Raw genomic sequence first — 18,629 nt, 5'->3', positions numbered from 1 at the left:
CTTCTTCTTTTTTCCTTTCTCTTTTCCTTAAAATGTTTTATTGCCAGAAGTGGTCTTCATATAAGGAGGCAGACATGCCTGTTTGTTGTTCGACTTTAAATAAATCCAACCAACCAACCAACCAATGTCCGGCGAACAGGGAGGTTGAAACAGGATGTTGAGTACTCTGCTATCGAGAAGATCCTGCTGTGCTTGAGTGAAGTGAATGAAAGAAATTTTAACTGTTTTTAGCATGTAACACGTGCACTCCGAACTTTTACGCGAGGTGCGTACCGTTGAGTTCATACACACAAATCGCCAGTGATGTAATGGGAGCTGGCCTCGCGCCAATTCGCGGCGCCGGCTTTGCACTTCGGGCCGGATTTCACCGAGCGCAACTGTAGGTGACAGTATTGTCTGGAAAACACTGACATGGTCACGTTCCTGTATTGCTCGCGAGAAACCTGTTCAGACATTTCTCAAGTTATCTGGTGACATCTGCGCTGTGCTAACTAATTACTTATTACCAACACACAGCATAGAAGTCAGTGAAAGCTTGTGAAAGCTTGTGATCTTTCACTAGTTTTAGACATGTCATATTCCTGGCACTGAGGTAACATGTGTGGTCATCGAAATATTAACACCTAAGAACACCAAATTGATGTATATAACTTCTCCTTTGCATCCTGATGAGGGCAATTTGCTAAAAACGTTGAAAATTATTCTGAGAAATGAAAATGAGTTCTGAATTTGCAGTGCCCAGCGAATGAGCATGTGTGCTCACCAATTCTCTTTGAAAAAATGAAGCGGCAATAAAAAGAACTTTCTCCGGTACACACCTGGAGGTTAAACAGCTCTTCTGTTCGGCTTTGTTGTTGTTATCAAATCTCATGAAAACAGAAATGGCTAGCAGCTTTTACAGGCAACAGACAACATACGCTAACGTATAGGGATACGCTAACGTACGAGGATACGCTACAAGCAAGGACGGGATACTACACAATGTACATCTTATCCAAGTCATGGGGTGCATATATCGGAAAAGAGATTTTTGCGTAGTTCTGTTATTTTGATATGCGGTAAATGTGTCAAGCACGGTATAAGAAATTCTTCCAGGAAGTGATATTATATCCTATCAAAAATTTACTTTGTTCTCCCAGGGATTTGTTCTGGAATAAACTTGTTCGCATACCAGCCGGGCTATTCGACGCGACAACCGAATTGATACATCTGTAAGTCATGTTGTGCATGTATCGTAAAAAAGCGTTTTTGTTGGTGTATTTCTGTTCTTTTAAGTTGTGGCATCTAGGCATATGCGGATAATGCCGGCAGAAAATTGGCAGAATTCGGTACTTTTCTTGTAAATTTCATGCATGTTTGGTATGTGGATAAAGAAATGGAGCAAAATTCGAGAAATTGCCCGCCATAAGGTTTGTATCGTTCTGCCAATTTCACTGCTTTTCGAGCAGAATCTGCCACCTTTTCGATGATTGTCCGCCAGTGCCCAGTGGCATCTCTTTGGTTGATCTGAGGTACCCTTCCCCACCCTTTATGACCGATATCTGATGCCGCTCACGAGGTGGTCGCAACCAAAGTAAGCGAAAATGTGGTTCGTCATCCACCCTGTACCGAAACCCGTGCAGAACCAAGAGCAGCCTTGTATCAGATACAGCTGAATGTAGACAGCTACGAATGACCATCCGTCTGCTAAGGATGATCATGGCCACTGCAGGTAGCCATGGAGTTTTGACATCATGGCGAAGCTTCGACACGCTAGCTGCTATTGCTATTCATTTTCCACTCGTCTTGCTCCTGGGTGCCATTGTCCTGATCTGTCAAGGTCTGAACTGAAATATAGCTACAACGAGATGTGAGTGCAGTGCTTTTCTTCCCATTGTGCCTGGTGGACGAAAAATTAAAAAAAGGTCCGCTCTTATTTGTTTGCAGCATTGACAGCTTTGCTCTGTGACGACTGTCGGCTCTCCAAAATATGAATCATGCTTTCCTACGATTCCGAAATGCCATGTCAGTGTTTCAGGTTTACAAAACCAGAGAAAGATAGCGAAATCACAGCAGCGAAAAGTACAAGAGGACAATTCCGGTATATGGATTGATACTGACAATGACCCTCCAGACATCTGTTTCTGTGGTGTTGGTGATGTGAGTGCAGAGTTTGGATCGGCCAAGAGCGCAATGTGGCGGTATGGTGTATTGCTCTTGATATTTCTTACAAATATCACTGTAGCCGATATATTCTTATATCCGGTCACTCAATAGCCGATACAGACTGTAGTTGTACACAACTCAATACAGAAGAAAACATTTCGCATACAGATACCTCTGTATCGACCTGACGTCACTATCACATTATAGTCAGGCGTAAGAAAAAAACGTTTTCTATGGCCTCAACTTCTTTGTTGTCCGGTTGGCCATTGTAGCCGTTGACTAGAGCGCAACATAAATCCCTAATCTGGTGACCCTTAACGCTGCCTACTTCGGATTTTTCCCGATGCATGCCATCCCAGAGCTCTCAACGCAGTTTCCTGCTCGTCTCAAAACTTGAGCCTCACCATCTCGAAACTGGATCCGCCTCGGAGCTAGTGTGGCCCCTGCTGACCTCCCGGTCCACCTGGATAACCCGCTATCCTGTCACAGCACATCGTTCAGTCGTCTTCGTCTTTTATATTCATCCTGGCCTCAAGCTGGAAATTGGCCACCTCCAACCCAAGTATCAGTTTGCAGGCATACGCGCGGCACAGGACTTGGAGGTACGCACGCCTCCATCAGTCCTCGCCTCACACGGCACGCCTCGCCCCAGTGTTTCCTGTACTCAGTAACTGTTACGTTGCAGCCGCCTCTTACATGATAACACTCCTCTGTCATGCATACATTTCCTCTTTTCTTTCTTTCCAACTCTGACACCCGCCTCTGTCATGCATCTCTCTCTTTTCCACTTTCTGCTTTCTGAGTTTTGTTTTGGTCTTTGTTGCCACGTTATCAACAAACTTCATACACGCAGCGCTCTCTTGTACATATTTTATTGTATGTTTGCCTTTCCGCCTTGTACATGCCGCGCTTCCTTTCTCTTCTCTCTTTTTCTTGTTTATCTTGCTTCGCGCCTCCCGGCCTCACCAATGGCGGGGGAGTACTGTAGCGAACTGACGTCACTATCACATTATAAGCATGTGCAAGATCATAAAACATTCTCTTAGGCGTCACCTTCTTTTTTGTCCAGTTGGCCTTTGTACCCGTCGTCTAGGGACCGACGTAAAACCCCTGAACCTCTACCGTCTACCTCCATCCATAGAGTGAATCTACCCTACCAGGAAGCTAAAAACGAACGCAGCCTGGAAGGCGGACTGGGGGCTGGGGACTCTATTGGTGCTTCAATGGCTATCTGGGATGCGTAGGAACCCCCCCCCCCCCCCAGCACGTACTGCAGCTGGCTCCGATGATTCTTCCTTTCACGTTGGAATTAGACGTTCTTTCCTGGAGAGCCCGAATCTCCTCTCGAAAGTCCGCAATGGCGGCTTCCTTTTTCTGTTCTTTGGAGGCTGTTAGACTTTTCAGGTCCGCAATAACTTCCACAAGAAGACGCACTGTCTCCCTCAGCTGCTTCATGATCGTAAGCATCCTGATGCTGGCGGCTTGAGGGTCCACCGGTAACCCAGTCTGTAATGCTACTCGATCATTTGGCTGGATTTTCTTCCCGGAGTGCTCCGACGAGCTGAACTCGGCTGAGGCTGGCCAAGTTCACATTGTTGGCCCTTGCTAGGCTTTCCGGCCCTAGCTATCCAGAATACCAAAATCTATGGTAGCCATACTCTCCCTTGGAGAGCAGGGAATTGGACGTAAAAAACCTACAACTGCGCAGGGGAACGACGAAAACGAGTTCATGCCCCAGGGGCTGCTGTGGCGGTCGACGTCGGCGGGTCGTGAGATGAGTTTGCACGCCTTTATGGCGCTCCGACAAATGCAATACAAAGACTCCCACTAGCTACACATTACACTGTTTCTGGCTCATTATTTCTGAATTTGATAGTCATTGTGGTTGATTTTCCGTGCCGAATTTCTGACGCTGCATGCATGTCCCATGTGCGTCAACAGTATTTCACACTTTCCTTTTCCCGCGTTATCACCTCAAATATATCAGTTTTGTATGTGACAAACCATTATCTATTAGCAATTTGGTATATATTTTAATCATTCCACGTCTACCTTCAATGAAGGAGTTATCAATATCGTCTAGGGAAGTGTCCTCGCAATGGTGATGGTTGTGTGCAGGAGGGTCTAGTCAGCCACGTTGACACCGCAGTGTAATGGTGGAGGTGACTCAACATTTTCTTCAACGGCCAAGAGCTCTGTCCCACCCTGTAAAATAACTCCATTGAAGAATCTAACCAAAAGAAAACATAGAACAGAGAGCTGGAGCCGGGGGAGGCACCCACCAGGCCCCGTACCGGATGCGCAGTCAAGAAGGATGACGCAGTCGCGCCCCCACGCTTGACTGGCAAAGAAAATGAACCTGAGCCTTTGAAGTTGGAAGGTAGTTGGCTTGCGCCTTGGAGAAGTGTTCGAGCTGGATGTCTGGTTGCTGAATGTCTCAGTACTCCTTGTCAGGTTTGTGCCATTTTTCGCACTCGCTGATTGTATATGATCTAGTTACATTGTTGGCCATTAGCAAGCCGTGAAACGTCAAAGCGCACGGGAACGAGTTCTTTGGAACACACGTGAAAAAACGCGTAATTTAGGATTAGATTCTCACGTTTACAACCTGCCTACACGAGTCGGCTGCTTTCCAGTTTCTAACAGTATTCTGATGTTTTATACTGGCGACAGTGTGTTGCGAAACTTTTCCTTGAGAACAATTCTCAGCCTAACTGACTTTTACCCGAATGCGACTGAAAGAAACCCCATGACTGCCACATCATGGATGGTTGCAGTAAAGGGTTCTGTTCACGAGGTCCATGCCCAAACATTCTCAGAATGACTTTACAATGGAGCAAGCCAGTTGAGAATATTTCAAAAATGTACATTTCGGAGCAGTAGACAAAAATGAGCGAGCAAGCATGAACAAGTCTAATTGCTGGCACTGTGGTTACCCTCGATCCTGTTCTGTATCATGCTAGTAATGGCTATGATAAATACCAATGGTCCTACTGTGTTAGGTCTGGTCCTAAGGGCCAAAACACAGCATTACTAAGGTTCGTACAGTTATTGTAATAATCAAGGAATAGAAAGACGAGGAAAAGGGAGCTCGCATTCTCGGACCTAGTCTAGCACAGCAAGCATTCAAAACCAGCCACGAGCCCAGGCCCGCATGTGCGCCTTATCACATTACATACACAGCATTCGTCCCCCCCCAAGATTTTGGGGGGGGGGGTAAAATTATAAGCAAAGAGGCAGTCTAATTTGGCGCCGACAGATATAGAGGTAGCTGTTGAAAATACAACGGCCGGATAATGCAAAAGTAAAAAGGTCAAAAACAAACAAACAGACATTTCCAACACGAGAGAGCTTGGAAGCTCAGGGCCCTGCGCTATGCTTTTTTGCCTTGATGACCTAGGGATGTTATAATTTTTTCATTTCTCCTATTTTTTTAGATATGACCTGGATTCGACCCCGCACTATCGCCCTGCTTGCATCACCCGATACACTTCGCATACGTACTAATTCTTCCAAGTTGCTTCAAGTTATGATCTTGCATTTGAAAGCCGTATTTGAATATCGTGGCCAGCTGTTTGCGGTGAGCCGTCTTTCATGATACCGTACGGTACGGAACAGATACGATCGAGGGTAATACGAGATCGTTTACCACATTGATGACCTAAAAAAAAGCATAGGGATGACAATTTTCAATTCTCCTAATTTGTTTAGGTATAACTTGGGATTCGAACCCGTGCTATTGCCCTACATGCATTCCCCAATACACTTAGCATTCCTACTCATTCTTCCAAGTTGCTTCATGTTATGATCTTGCATTTGAAAGCCCTATTTGAATATTGTGGCCAGCTGTTTGTGGCCAACTGTGTTCGATGGTACGGTACGGTATGGTACGGGACAGATACGGGATAGCGCCAGGTGTGACACAAACAAAAAAAACAAATAAATACCAAATTGAAGCTGTGTGGACCCTGGCTAGTGCCAGACGTTACTGAAGTAACGTCTTCTGCATAGCTACGGGAATAAATACCAAATTAATGCTGTGTGGACCCTGGCTAGTGCCAGACGTTACTGAAGTAACATCTTCTGCATAGCTACGGCAATAAATACCAAATTAAAGCTGTGTGGACCCTGGCTAGTGCCAGACGTTACTGAAGTAACATCTTCTGCATAGCTACGGCAATAAATACCAAATTAATGCTGTGTGGACCCTGGCTAGTGCCAGACGTTACTGAAGTAACATCTTCTGCATAGCTACGGCAATAAATACCAAATTAAAGCTGTGTGGACCCTGGCTAGTGCCAGACGTTACTGAAGTAACATCTTCTGCATAGCTACGGCAATAAATACCAAATTAAAGCTGTGTGGACCCTGGCTAGTGCCAGACGTTACTGAAGTAACATCTTCTGCATAGCTACGGGAATTATTCTACTTATAACAGTTACTGCGCCTTCCAGAATAGTCCATGAGAGCTGAGCTAAATATCGAGGTAGGAATGACAGATAAAGTTAGCCAATATTGCAAAGTGTTGGGGAATTCGAACAGATCGGAAGAGAAACCATGCGAATGTTTCAATGAATTAAATGAAAAACAATCTCATGTGAAGACTGTTCGTCATGACCTACATGTAGAATATTCATCTGGCCCAGAAATGTCCACTTCCTACACTCAGGCCGCATCAGATTAAAATAACGGGACAAGCAATACATACCCAAAGGTAATAGTACGCAGTTTGAACTCCGACGCAAGGGTGCCGGCGCAACAACACTGGGAGCCGTCTCGAGTCCAACGGCGTCTGCTGCTGGGGCTAGCGTATCATCCGGCCTGACAGTGCTACTGTTGCTGCTAGCGTCCGGAAGTGGTAGAGGAGAATCTAGTACTGTCGGCGGGTCACTGTTCGGTGTAGGCAGCTGTGCGACCACCGCCTGGTCCGCAGAAGAAGAAACGGGTACTTGGCCAAACTACACCGCCCGCGGTCGTAGTTCTTCCCTATGGCGCTTCCTGACGACATCATCCAGCTGCACTCCGAAACTGTGAGGGCTGTGGACATGCACTACAGTAGCTGGTACCCAAGTTGCTCTACAACCAAAGTTAAGGGCAAACACAGCGTCACCGGTGTTACACTTTGGCGTAGTCAAGCTCTCCTGGTATACCTTGACCTGCCGATGACTCTCAGACTGCCACAATGCATTGAGCCGGATTCTCGGTTGCCGGCCCATTAACAGCTCCGCCGTCGTCTTCCCACTGGAGGTCGGCGTTGTTCGATGCACTAAGAGAAACCGGTCGAGCCTGACATTGAGTGGTTCCACAGTATTCGACATTTCTTTCATCTTCTGCTTGAAGACGCCAATGTAGCGCTCCGCGAGGCCACTAGTTGCTGGATGACCTGGCGCCGTCGTTGTGTGTAGAATGCCATTGCCATCCAGGAACGCTTGGAATTTCGCACTCGTGAACTGACTGCCGTTATCTGTAACCAAGTGCTAACGCAAACCAAACACAGAAAACAGATGGCGTAAAGCAGAAATCGTGGTTGCACTGGTTGCATGAGCCATGGGTATTACATCCAAGTACTTAGAGTAAGCATCCACCACCACCAAGAACATTTTTCCCAGAAATGGCCCGGCAAAATCAATGTGTATCCGTTTCCATGGACCCATAGGCCATGAACAAACACCGGGTTTTGCCGGTGGGCATTTGGCATTCTCTTGGCATTGCATACACCCATCAACTTTAGATTCTATATCCTGGTCAAAATTGGGACACCACAAGTAGCGCTGGGCCACTTGCTTCATTTTCACAATGCCAAAATGATCTGCATGCAGATCTCGTAGCAAGAGCATTCGAAGTGAGTTAGGAATCACCACCCGGTTGTCCCATAACAAGATATCATTCTCCACAGACAATTCCATTCTCTTGCCAGCATATGCCACGAGGTCTTCCTCAATTTCAGCAGGCCAATCATTAACCGCATAGCGGATTACTTTAGCCAATACCGAATCCGATTCTGCTCTCACCACAGCCGCTTTGATTATTGAGTCGTTCTCGATAAGCCTGCACCGTGACAGTCTCCTCCTCGCTCGGTGACACAGATTGCATTGGTTGTCGCAAGAGAAAATCCGCATGGACGTTTTCTTTCCCCGCGAGAAACTGCATTTCGTAATCATACGTCACCAGTTGCAATGCCCATTTATTCATTTGATTAGAGGCAAGAGTGGGGACATCCTCGTGATTTCCCAGTAACTTCAAGAGTGGCCGATGATCAGTGACCAATATGAACTCCCTACCGAGTAGGTACTGGCGAAATTTGGTAACTCTGAACACCACAGCCAACGCTTCTCTTTCAATTTGAGGATAGCGTGACTCTGCTGGGTTCAGCTTATGCGACATGAATGCGGACAGTCGTAATTTGCCATTCTTCTGCTTCTGCAGTACTACTGCGCCAAGGCCCACTCCCGAAGCATCCACTTGCAACACTGTTGGCCTTAGTAAATCATAGTGTGCCAGTAGCGCTTCTGAACACATAACATCTTTCAATTAGCCAAAAGCTTGCTCGTGAGTGGTCTCCCAGTGCCATTTCCAGCCTTTTTCAAGAGGTCGTGCAAAGGAGCTGCAATTTCTGCGAAATGAGGCACAAACTTACGCACGAAATTTGAGGAACCGATGAAAGATTGCAATTCGGCAACATTCTGTGGTGGTTTGACCATTTTCAGTGGCTGTAATCTGGCTGTCGAAGGGAAGACGCCCTGCCCACTAATCGTGTGACCCAAGTACAGTCTGTACCGGCTATAGAGTGACCGTATATTTGAATATATCGGCTACAGTGATATTGGTACGAAATATCAAAAGCAAAACGTATTTTATCCAGTAAAAATATCACTATAACCAATATTTGAAACTCGGATGTTGAGCCATAAATACATGTAGAAAGGAAAAAGACATTATGGATACGAGCTAAGAGTAACTCTCCATCACTGTAACATGATACTTTATACAGTCAGAAAGTGCAATAACTAGGCACAATATCGACACTCGACTTCCTGACACCTAGCTTCAACACATCTCCGTAGCGCCAAGTTGGGTGGTGTGCTGCTTTGCTGCTTCGAATTGTAGTTAGACCGCTTTGTCAGATATCGTACTGGTCTCGTCATCCGGTCCAGTAACAATCGACATTCTTTGTTCCGTTGGGACTGTAGCTTTTGCTCGTTTTCGTTGCGCTTGCCTTCCCCTCTTTGGTCTTTTCCATAACCTTGAACCTTCCAAGTTGGAAGGCTGTCGGTTAGCGCTACGGAGATGCGTTGAAGCTAGGTGTCAGGACGTCGAATGTCTCAGTACTCTGTCAGTTTTGTGCCTAGTTATTGCACTTTCTGACTGTATAAAGTATCATGTTACAGTGATGGAGAGTTACTTTTAACTCGTATCCATAATGTCTTTTTCTTTTCTACATAACCAATATTATCGGATGTAATGATATATCCTATATACATCCTACCAAAATTCTACTTTGTTCTCCCAGAGATTTGGGCTCACATGCTATTTTGGACTTACCCTTTGTATGAATCTACACAGGTGGGTGGGACGCAGCCCTCACTGTAATCCACACCATCCTCCCTACAAACTAGCACGCAAAATAGAGTAATAAGACATTCTTCCAGGATTATACATCCTATAAAAATTCTACTTTGTTCTTCCAGGGATTTGGGCTATAATCAACTTGTTCACCTACCTGACGGGCTGTTCAAAGCCACAACCAAATTACAAAAACTGTAAGTCATGTTGTGAATGTACCGTAAAAAGGCGTTTTTGTCGTAGTTCTTTTGAGATGTGGCAAATGGGATTTCACGATATGGCATCTCGGTGATTGATCTCATGTACCCTTTATGACCCGAAGCTGACGCCGCTCGTGGAAGACTTTTCCAGGTAGAACTCCGTATTGGAAGCAAAGAGCTGAGATAGTGTCTTTACAAGTTCCATTGCGCATTCCTCCAAGAAAGAAACTAGCTCCATGACTTATCGTTTAGTATCGTTTAGTAGACATGTCGACTATATAGTAGACATGTCGACTATATCTGTAGCAAAGTCAGTAAAGCTGTTGGCTATCTCGTGTCTCATTGCTCCCACCTACCGCTTGAATGCATTTGCCTTTTTTATCATTGCTATATTCTCCCCATTTTTCTCTATTGCTCAACCACCTGGTCATCCCTACCAAGTACATTGTTAATGAGTACCCTGGAAGTCCACAATAAGAGGATACTGAAAGTCCTTTTCCGCAAACCTTCCCTATCTCTAGTCAAGCGGATCGAAAACTGTGTATTGTTGTTCATTCTATTCGTCTTGACAAAGCCCCGCCCCATTTGCGCAAATATAACTGGTTTCTTCCCACTCGTCCTACGCACAATCCCTGCATTTTACCTAAAGCCCGAACATCAGCTTATACCAGATCTCCGTTTTTCGCTGCCTATTCTCTCTGGCTGGCCCTGCCTCTATCAGTAAAATATTTGTACGCTAAATGATTTCAAGGCCAATATGAAGCTCGTGTTCTAATAGAGAGGTTCTGCTATACCTGAAACTTAGAGAAATCACGTAGAGAGCAGGTGTCTGGGTTAGAGTCTTCGGCTTCGCACGTTTTGGGTCCAGATTTCTACGCGGAGATGAGGTTCTCTACGTTGTGGCACACGCAAAGAAAATGCGTACGGATTGGCTGGGTATCGATCAACTGATGCAGAAAACTGCCAAATATGGAAGGGGAAATTCCCAGTACTCATTCGTAGAGCAGAACCTCCCTAATAACTGCAAATTCTTTATCGAGGTTAGTTTCTCTTTGCCTCCAGTAATGTGTAATATTTATTATTTTTTTCCTTTTTTTGTTTACTGCCATGGCTGGCTACCAGGGAGTCGTCAAATACCGGGAGTGGAAACGCCGTTAATCTTGATTATCCATGCTCGCCTCGCGCAAAATTTTTGCAGTGCCTTGAGTACCTCAGCGTCGTCAAATGCAATTTAGAGTAGCCTTGAGTATTTTTTGGGAGAAAGCGTCCATCAGAACGTGTATACAGAGATATTTGCAGTGGTCTGCTCGTTTACTAGTAGTAGGACACCTAATTTATCGGTATGCGTTATCGCAGTGTTGCGATGTATGACTGGAGGCCCGATTCACGCGCGGATAGTGACGTGACTTTTGATGTAATTTATCGAGGAAAATACCTCAGCCTCAGTAATCAAAGCCACTTGGTTCGACCCACGAAAAAAACTTCTCGTAACCATTGTTCTTTCCATATAGGTGCTACCTGTGAATTTTCTCGGTGTAAGATGATATGCCCCTGACTTTTTGAGGGACCCTTTGTTTCTAAAACATTATTGTTTTTTAATGACGACCACATTATTATAACGTCAAGGAATTTCTCTTATTTTCTTCTTCAGTGTAAGAGAACATCACCGCTTTCAGTATGTCTCATGTCAAGAGGAAGCATGACAACGTATATGCACAACCAACACTGAGAATCCAATTACAGATTTGGCCGATTGTGGCGAGTATCACAGAATTGACAATGCACACCGAATTAAACTGTTCTAAATCCCTCTCTCTCTTTCTGTCTCGCTTCTATTTGCCAACTTTTGGTGTCAGCAGTTACGCATGCGTACATGCATGCACGCACCTGCGTACATGTACGGGTGCGCACCCACTCATTGGCATGCACAAACTGCACATGCACACACACTGGAATGCATGCATGCATGCACACACACACACACACCTGGTCCTGGTAAACACTGCCATTACAGTCACCTGTCCCCTTGTGGGGCCGACAACATGGAAGCGACGGCAGAAAGTCGGCAGTCTGCCAAGAGGTCAGGGACCATATTCAATCGGCACGACGAGAGAGCCATCTTTGGCAGCACACACACACACATACTGAAATGCCCACACTGTGCATGCACACACACGGTGGATGCTCATGTGGCTCAGATTCAAATATCTTTTCAAAGTTTGGTAGATTCGGAGACATGTTGGCCAGAATTTCATGGCCGAAAGTCGCCAACACCGCCTTGAGGCTAGTTAACTCAGGCTTTCTGCTAGCTTCCAGTTCTCTTCTCACCGCAACACCACACCAACCACAATGGTATCTTTTAGGTGTCTTTGCAGTGCAGTTGACTATGGCGGTGGGCTGGGGTGCTGCTGCTGTTGCTGCTGCGGATGATGCTGGCATGATGGACGGCTTTCTTGCCACTACTGTACCGCAAATTAAACTTGAAAACACAGCTGATGTGGTCTCCAGGTCTGGACAAAACGCACACGGAAAACAGCGCAGTAATTCTATATTAAAATTGTCACAAGTATTCATCCAGGTAGAGAATGCCATGTGTATCCTGATTCCTGACCATCACATAGTTTCTTAAATCTACCATTGCATTTCTTTTTACGAGTTTCACATACAATTTTATGCACGATCATTGGGCAAGTAAAAGAGAAGCTTCCCTGGGTCTGTACTTGACTGCAGGTTGATAAATCGAATGCTCCGTACATGCAGCATGCATGTGTAACAAACCAAAACAAAGCTATTCAGTGATAGAAGTATTCACTCGATAAAGCTTGGTTTTACTCACCTCTCGCCCAAGTTCCTAAAACATCAGCCGTAAAATGGCTACCGATATCTCCCTGTCCAGCATGACCATGCACTGCCGACGAATCCACGACGAAGAGTGATAATACTACAAAAGGGAAGCGGAAATCTGACGAGGTTTATGTATGGAGACGTCTAAACTGCTCCGCTTGCAGGAAGAACCAAAATAAATTTTGACATTTTGAAAATCCCGCGGAATTGGTGAATGTCGCACAAAAAAGATTATTTTAAAAAAATCGGCGTGCTCCAGCGCGAGGCGAGCATGGATCACGCTCGCGCATCTCGTTTCCACTCCCGGTATTTGACGACTCCTTGCTGGCTACTGCCTCCTCCCTCCATATTGGCCTATATTCTCTGGCCACGGGAAGGTGAAATAAATAAAAATAAAATGAAATTGCATCGCAGCTCAAAGAAACTATTTGATCACAAAACGAATTGGGACCCATGCCGCTCGTCAACATTTACAACACTTTCGTTTTGACAAGTTCACTCTGACTCCATTATCGATACGAGTAAGAACTCGTTTGTTGTAAACGAGACGTGCATGACTGTATCGACGTGAGTGAGTTGTCATTCTTCCTGCTTTCATGCGGAATATTTCTTCCAGTTCACAGTGAGTTTTTCCAGGCAGCTCTCGAGTGCTCATATGGTAAGATGGCAAACTCCACGGGCGATCGCCAGGATTGCTAATCTTTTTGAAACGTACTGTAGGTCCATCAAATTCATTCAATATCGAATATCCAATGTTAATTGTATGAACCACATAGCTGGCTGTACTTCTTGAAGAAAAGAAGAAAATCTATCTGGCCGCTTTTAGAAAACGCCCGGCGGAGTACAGATATTTGCGTTCGGAACCGAATGATTCTAGTCTATACATGTTGCCACTCACCGACTTACAATATTTAATGCTCGCTCCATAGCAAACCAGTCGGGCAAACTCATTCAAATCGGTGAGGACGACGGAAAGCGCCCCCTCAAGCTCCAACACCGGGCACGGCTTCAGACGCCAGCACGCCAAACACTGCAGCGTGGTCACCTCCACCGAGTCTGACAAGAAATTTGAACTCACAACCCTTGTCACTCCAAACAACTACCATTAATTTTCATTCCCTAAACGACTCCAATTTCACTAGCAGCAAAGCTCTGCAGAAGCGCAAAATATATTGAACAAATCTCGATTTGTACGATCGAAGCACGATATTTATGCTTCCTAAAACTGGCCATGCGCCGACCACAGCGTGACATAGGCGAACCCAGCAAGCTCAAGCTACTAGTGTTTGTCTGGAGGTGCCTTCATGGGAAATCTAGTGCCACATTGTCTGTACTTTTCGTCAGATCTGCTGACAGGAGAACCCGTCTTCAGAGGTCTAGTGGTCTGCTCAGTGGGTGCGTTGGATTACACACTTGAATCGATTCATGAATTCATTCGTGAATCGATTCAAGTGCGCAATTTCTTCCAAGTAATCGAACGGCGTGAACATGCTAAAATCGCAATAAGAGTTTGGTTACGTGGTCATGACGTTGAACAAAACTTAAAAAGTCAAAAATGTCCGTGCAATCTAGGACTTACGGCCGTTTTCAGGAAAAGGGCCATAAGTCATAGATTTCACGAAAAAACTGCTATTTGATACTGACTTTCTTCTCATCGCTTTTCTTTCACATGTACTTGTACATGATGTAGTCACTTTCGCATGTAGAATATTCCATGTTTAATTTTACGCTAAGTGTCGTCTGAAAAATGGACAATGCCGAGGCATTCCCGATCCCTTGGATCTGGAATGTGTTTAATGATGACGAGACAGAAGAAATGCTGTTTCCTGCTTGGTGCGATATTGCTCTGTTTATGATGTTCCTTGTTTGTTACCGGAGCGCAGCAGTGCCAAGAGTAACACATTTTGCTGAAGCAACTGTGCCCAGTTATTCTATGAACAATTTTTGCCAGCATTTTCTTCTCCCTCCTTTATCTTGCCTTTTCCCCTATTTTGTTGCTGGAAGAGGTTTGATGGAGTTGTGTGCATGTGCATGTAGCGGACCAGTTTAGTACCGTCATGACTTTTTTTGGCTTCTTTTCTTTTCTTTTTCACATCACCCCATGTGGATCCGTGGAATCGATTCCGAATCGTTTCCGGGGCTCTTGACATGGAAATCAAACGACTTGAATGCATGCGAATGAATTCATGAATCGATCCAAGTGTGTAATCGAACGCACTCAGCCGGGCCATCCTCGACTGGCTCTGGCGTTTCTCGGCCGTAAGTCGCAGGATCTGCACTCTGGAACCTGCTGCCGGATGATGTTGGGACCATAGCAAGACAGAACAAGTTTAGCATAAGTTGCCTACCATATTGTTGGTAAGATTAGCCCGCCCTTAGCTCTCCTCAACCACATTGTATCCCCTGATACTCGCTTGTCAGATACTTTCGTAATTTTCTAATTCCTGTCCTCTCTTTTCTAAATGCGGCTGATCCATTCGCCTTTTATAACATTGGGTCTAGTTCCCGCTTATTGTGTGAATTAAAATAAACCAACCAACCAAGCAAAATAGCAGATCGAATGATTTGATCGAGTTGATCGACGATCAAGATCAGAATCAAAATCTGGACGATGAAGGCTGATCAGCAACACGATGTTTCCGTACATTTACCCGGGTTGCCGGAGTTCGCAGCATGCAGCAAGGTGTGGGTTTTCCTCAGGTTCGGTGAGGAGCGAGCGTACGTCTGCTTGTTGTAATTTTCTTGTCGAGCAACTATTTGTCTCCAAAAGGTCGACACTCTAATCAGTGACAATTCAGGGCTGGTAGACCACGCAGCATTTGGTGTCAGCGCGACTCCATCGACCTGGCAAGGAGGATATTTTGAAAACCAGCTTGTAATGAAAATTCGATTTCTAGGACTCGGATGACTACGCTCAAAACCCCAATAATGACTATTGTGTTGAGCTCATCACGTTATCTGGTTGCAGGAATATAGATCAGGTGGGAATAGAGACATTATGTCGATAGGAATCAACTTTATTCTCTTTGTCGAGCTATGTCGCTCCAGCAACAGATGTCATCCATGCGTGAAACACAAAATCACTGTTGGCATCCTAAAAAAATGCATGAAACACACGACCAACTTACCAGATACACGAAATAGCAATGGATGCATTTCCGTACCCAACAAGTCGATCTCTCCGGAGTGCACCTCAAAAGCGAGGGCTCGAACCTGTGGCGACTACGTCATACTGGCCAACCCTCCCGGTTTTCCCGGGAAAATCCCGGGAAATCAACACTACTCTCGGGGTCAAGGGGATTTGAAGGAAAATCCCGGAAATCACAGTTTCGTCTGATACAGGATTTTCCTGAAAACTCCATGGATTTCCCGTTTTTTTTCAAAAATATGTACGGTTCGCACTCGCACTTCGAACTGTAAACTGCACTTTCAAGACCTGACCACAAGATCTGCACTGACAGGCGCTATAGGCGGGCGCCGACGCGCCGACTGATCGAACTGCAATGCAGGGTTGAACTGTGCCGTAAGCAGATCTGCAGAGTTAAACTTTTTTCGGCGGGAAAAGCCCTTTTCGCTTGTTTTTGTGCCATCCAGGGATTCTGCATGTATTGTCAACGGATTGAGATTTTGGTGGTTGGTCTGTATGCTACGTGGTCGAAATTTCAAAGGAGATTCCTGGAAAACAGGTTGCAGCTAGATCCCAAATCATGAAGTGCAGGGCATCGTGCCTCTTCATGGTTTCACTCAAGCAGCATTCCATCATACATTATCATGTTGCTGATCAACCTGATCGTCTAGATTTTGATTCTGATCTTGATTGTCGATCAAATCGAACAAATCCGTCGATCTGCTATGTCACGCGGTGGTCGGCACACGGCCAGTTTCAGGATGCAAAAATATCGTGCTTCAATCGCACAAATCGAGATTAGTTCAATATGTTTGCACTTCTGCAGAGCTTTGCTGCTAGTGAAATTCGAGTTGTTCAGGGAAGGAAATGGTTGTTGTTTGGAGTGACAAGGGTGGCCAGTTCAAATTTCTTGTCAGACTTGGTAGAGGCGACCACGCTGCAGTGTTTGGCGTGCTGGTGTTTGGAGCAGTGCCTGGTGTTGGAGCTTAAAGAGGCTCTTTCCGTCGTCGGGTATGAAATTGGCAATGTTGCAATGTGGTGAAGTGAAAATATTTGAATTTGTTTATTTCCAGAAAACCTGGAACACTTTTTTACGAGACATGTCCTGGGTGGTAATGGAGTATAGTCCTCTATCCTGCATTGCATGGTTCAGAACAATAGACGCTGTAAATGGCTCCCGCTATGGCCCTTGAAATTTGGATATTTTAGCGATGCAATTTAGTGATATTTGGAGATGATGGCCATTGCTTTCCTGGATGTAGCCATGGCTCTATGTGGTGGTGATGTGAAGACTGCTCAGGTGAGGTAATGTTGGCAGGGTGGTGGTTTGTTCTTAGCTCCATTGCGTACGCTGTACCAGCACTCGTTTTTGGACCCAATGTTCAGTCGTATTTTGAGCCCATTTTAGCCAAGGTGTCCGTAAGTTATGCAACGAGCCCTTTTGCATGATTGTTGTAGACCCCAAAGGGAACCTACTCGCAAAATTTGAGTGAAATCAGAGAGATAGCCCTGCCCAGCGTTTCTGGTTTTCTCAGATATGCTCTCTTAAAAATGCTATAAGATGAAAACCTTAAATTTCCCTGTCAAAAGATTATTTTGACACAATTTCCAACATTCCTTCATTCCTTGTTCAGGTTTTTGCATTTTAATAATCTCCGCTATCTTCCCAGTGGAGTGCCTCAAGACACACCTGACTTAGAGGCTCTGTAAGTCTTGCCTGACTAACAAAACTACACACATTCCCAGTATTTCATGATTCAGCCGTTTGCTCTTCCTCTAAGGATCTCTGCAGACCTGGGATAGTGGGAAGGCTGGGGATGCTGTTTAGGGTAGCCATCGGAAGTGGCCCTACTATTGTGACTATGGAGTATGCAAGATAAGTAACAAAGGATGCGACTGTCGATGATGAGGAGTATGAGTGTGATTTGCTTAGTTTCTGATGCAGTTTTATCATAAGCAGATCAAGACTTTGCAGTGTGTTGCAAATTCCTGTAGGAGGACGAATAGCTTCTTTCGGCTCATACCCACACATTATTTCATACATCTACTTCGAAGTAAGTTTATACATCTCTTATGCATCTAAGTTGGAAATCGATAGGCACATCAGCAAGAGATGGAACCTCTGCCTAGAAGAAACCCTCCAGACAAGACACCGCTACTGCATTGTAGGAGTGAGCTTGTATGTAAATGACTCGCCAACCAATTCCTACTCAAGAACCCCAGTGCAGCCATGACATATTCGCAGGTGTGCAAACACCCCTAAATTGCAATTTTGTCTCTCACCCTCTACCTTTGCTCTCCTCCCTCTTCCCTTAGCCTCGTGCTGCCCGTTGTACGAGGAGCCAAACCACCCAACCCATTGCAGTGAACACATTGCGTACTTCTGATGGTGTCAATTCTTTTTCGAACCGTGCTGCGTTGTTCTTTAATGCGCTACCCTCTGAACTCCGCAGTTCTTCACACACTGCATTACGTGCAGAAATTCAACAACTTTTTGAAGGACCCAATGCAGGTCAACCGCTTCTTTTTCTTTGCTGCAGGTCACACTCAATGTATGTTCTTCATTATCTTTACCTTTACTGTGTCTTCACATTGGCTATAGCCTCATCGTTTAACTTTTCTTCTTCCTTTTGCCTCATCGGCGCTCTTTAAATTTGTTTGTCAACACTGTTGAGTTGTTCGATGTTAAATAAATACTATACACCACACCACCACATTTCGCTCTTGGCCGATCCAAACTCTGCGCCGTA

At 45.3% G+C, this 18,629-nt stretch overlaps 1 protein-coding gene across 1 annotated transcript in view; it reads left to right on the top strand.

Annotated features, from left to right (window-relative positions):
• LOC135821758 (carboxypeptidase N subunit 2-like) overlaps positions 1-17,589 on the top strand; it is a 43,052-nt gene extending 25,463 nt beyond the window's left edge. The window contains exons 5-7 of the mRNA XM_065334756.1: positions 1,140-1,211; positions 9,834-9,905; positions 17,514-17,589. Of these exons, the coding sequence (XP_065190828.1) occupies positions 1,140-1,211; positions 9,834-9,905; positions 17,514-17,589 (220 nt within the window). The remainder of the gene's footprint in view (positions 1-1,139; positions 1,212-9,833; positions 9,906-17,513) is intronic.
• The last annotated feature ends 1,040 nt before the right edge of the window (positions 17,590-18,629 follow it).

Source organism: Sycon ciliatum, chromosome 7 (genome assembly GCF_964019385.1).
Source record: "Sycon ciliatum chromosome 7, ocSycCili1.1, whole genome shotgun sequence".
NCBI lineage: Eukaryota > Metazoa > Porifera > Calcarea > Leucosolenida > Sycettidae > Sycon > Sycon ciliatum.
The sequence above is the reverse complement of the archived record's forward strand: the minus strand, read 5'-3'. Positions and strand labels throughout refer to the sequence as shown.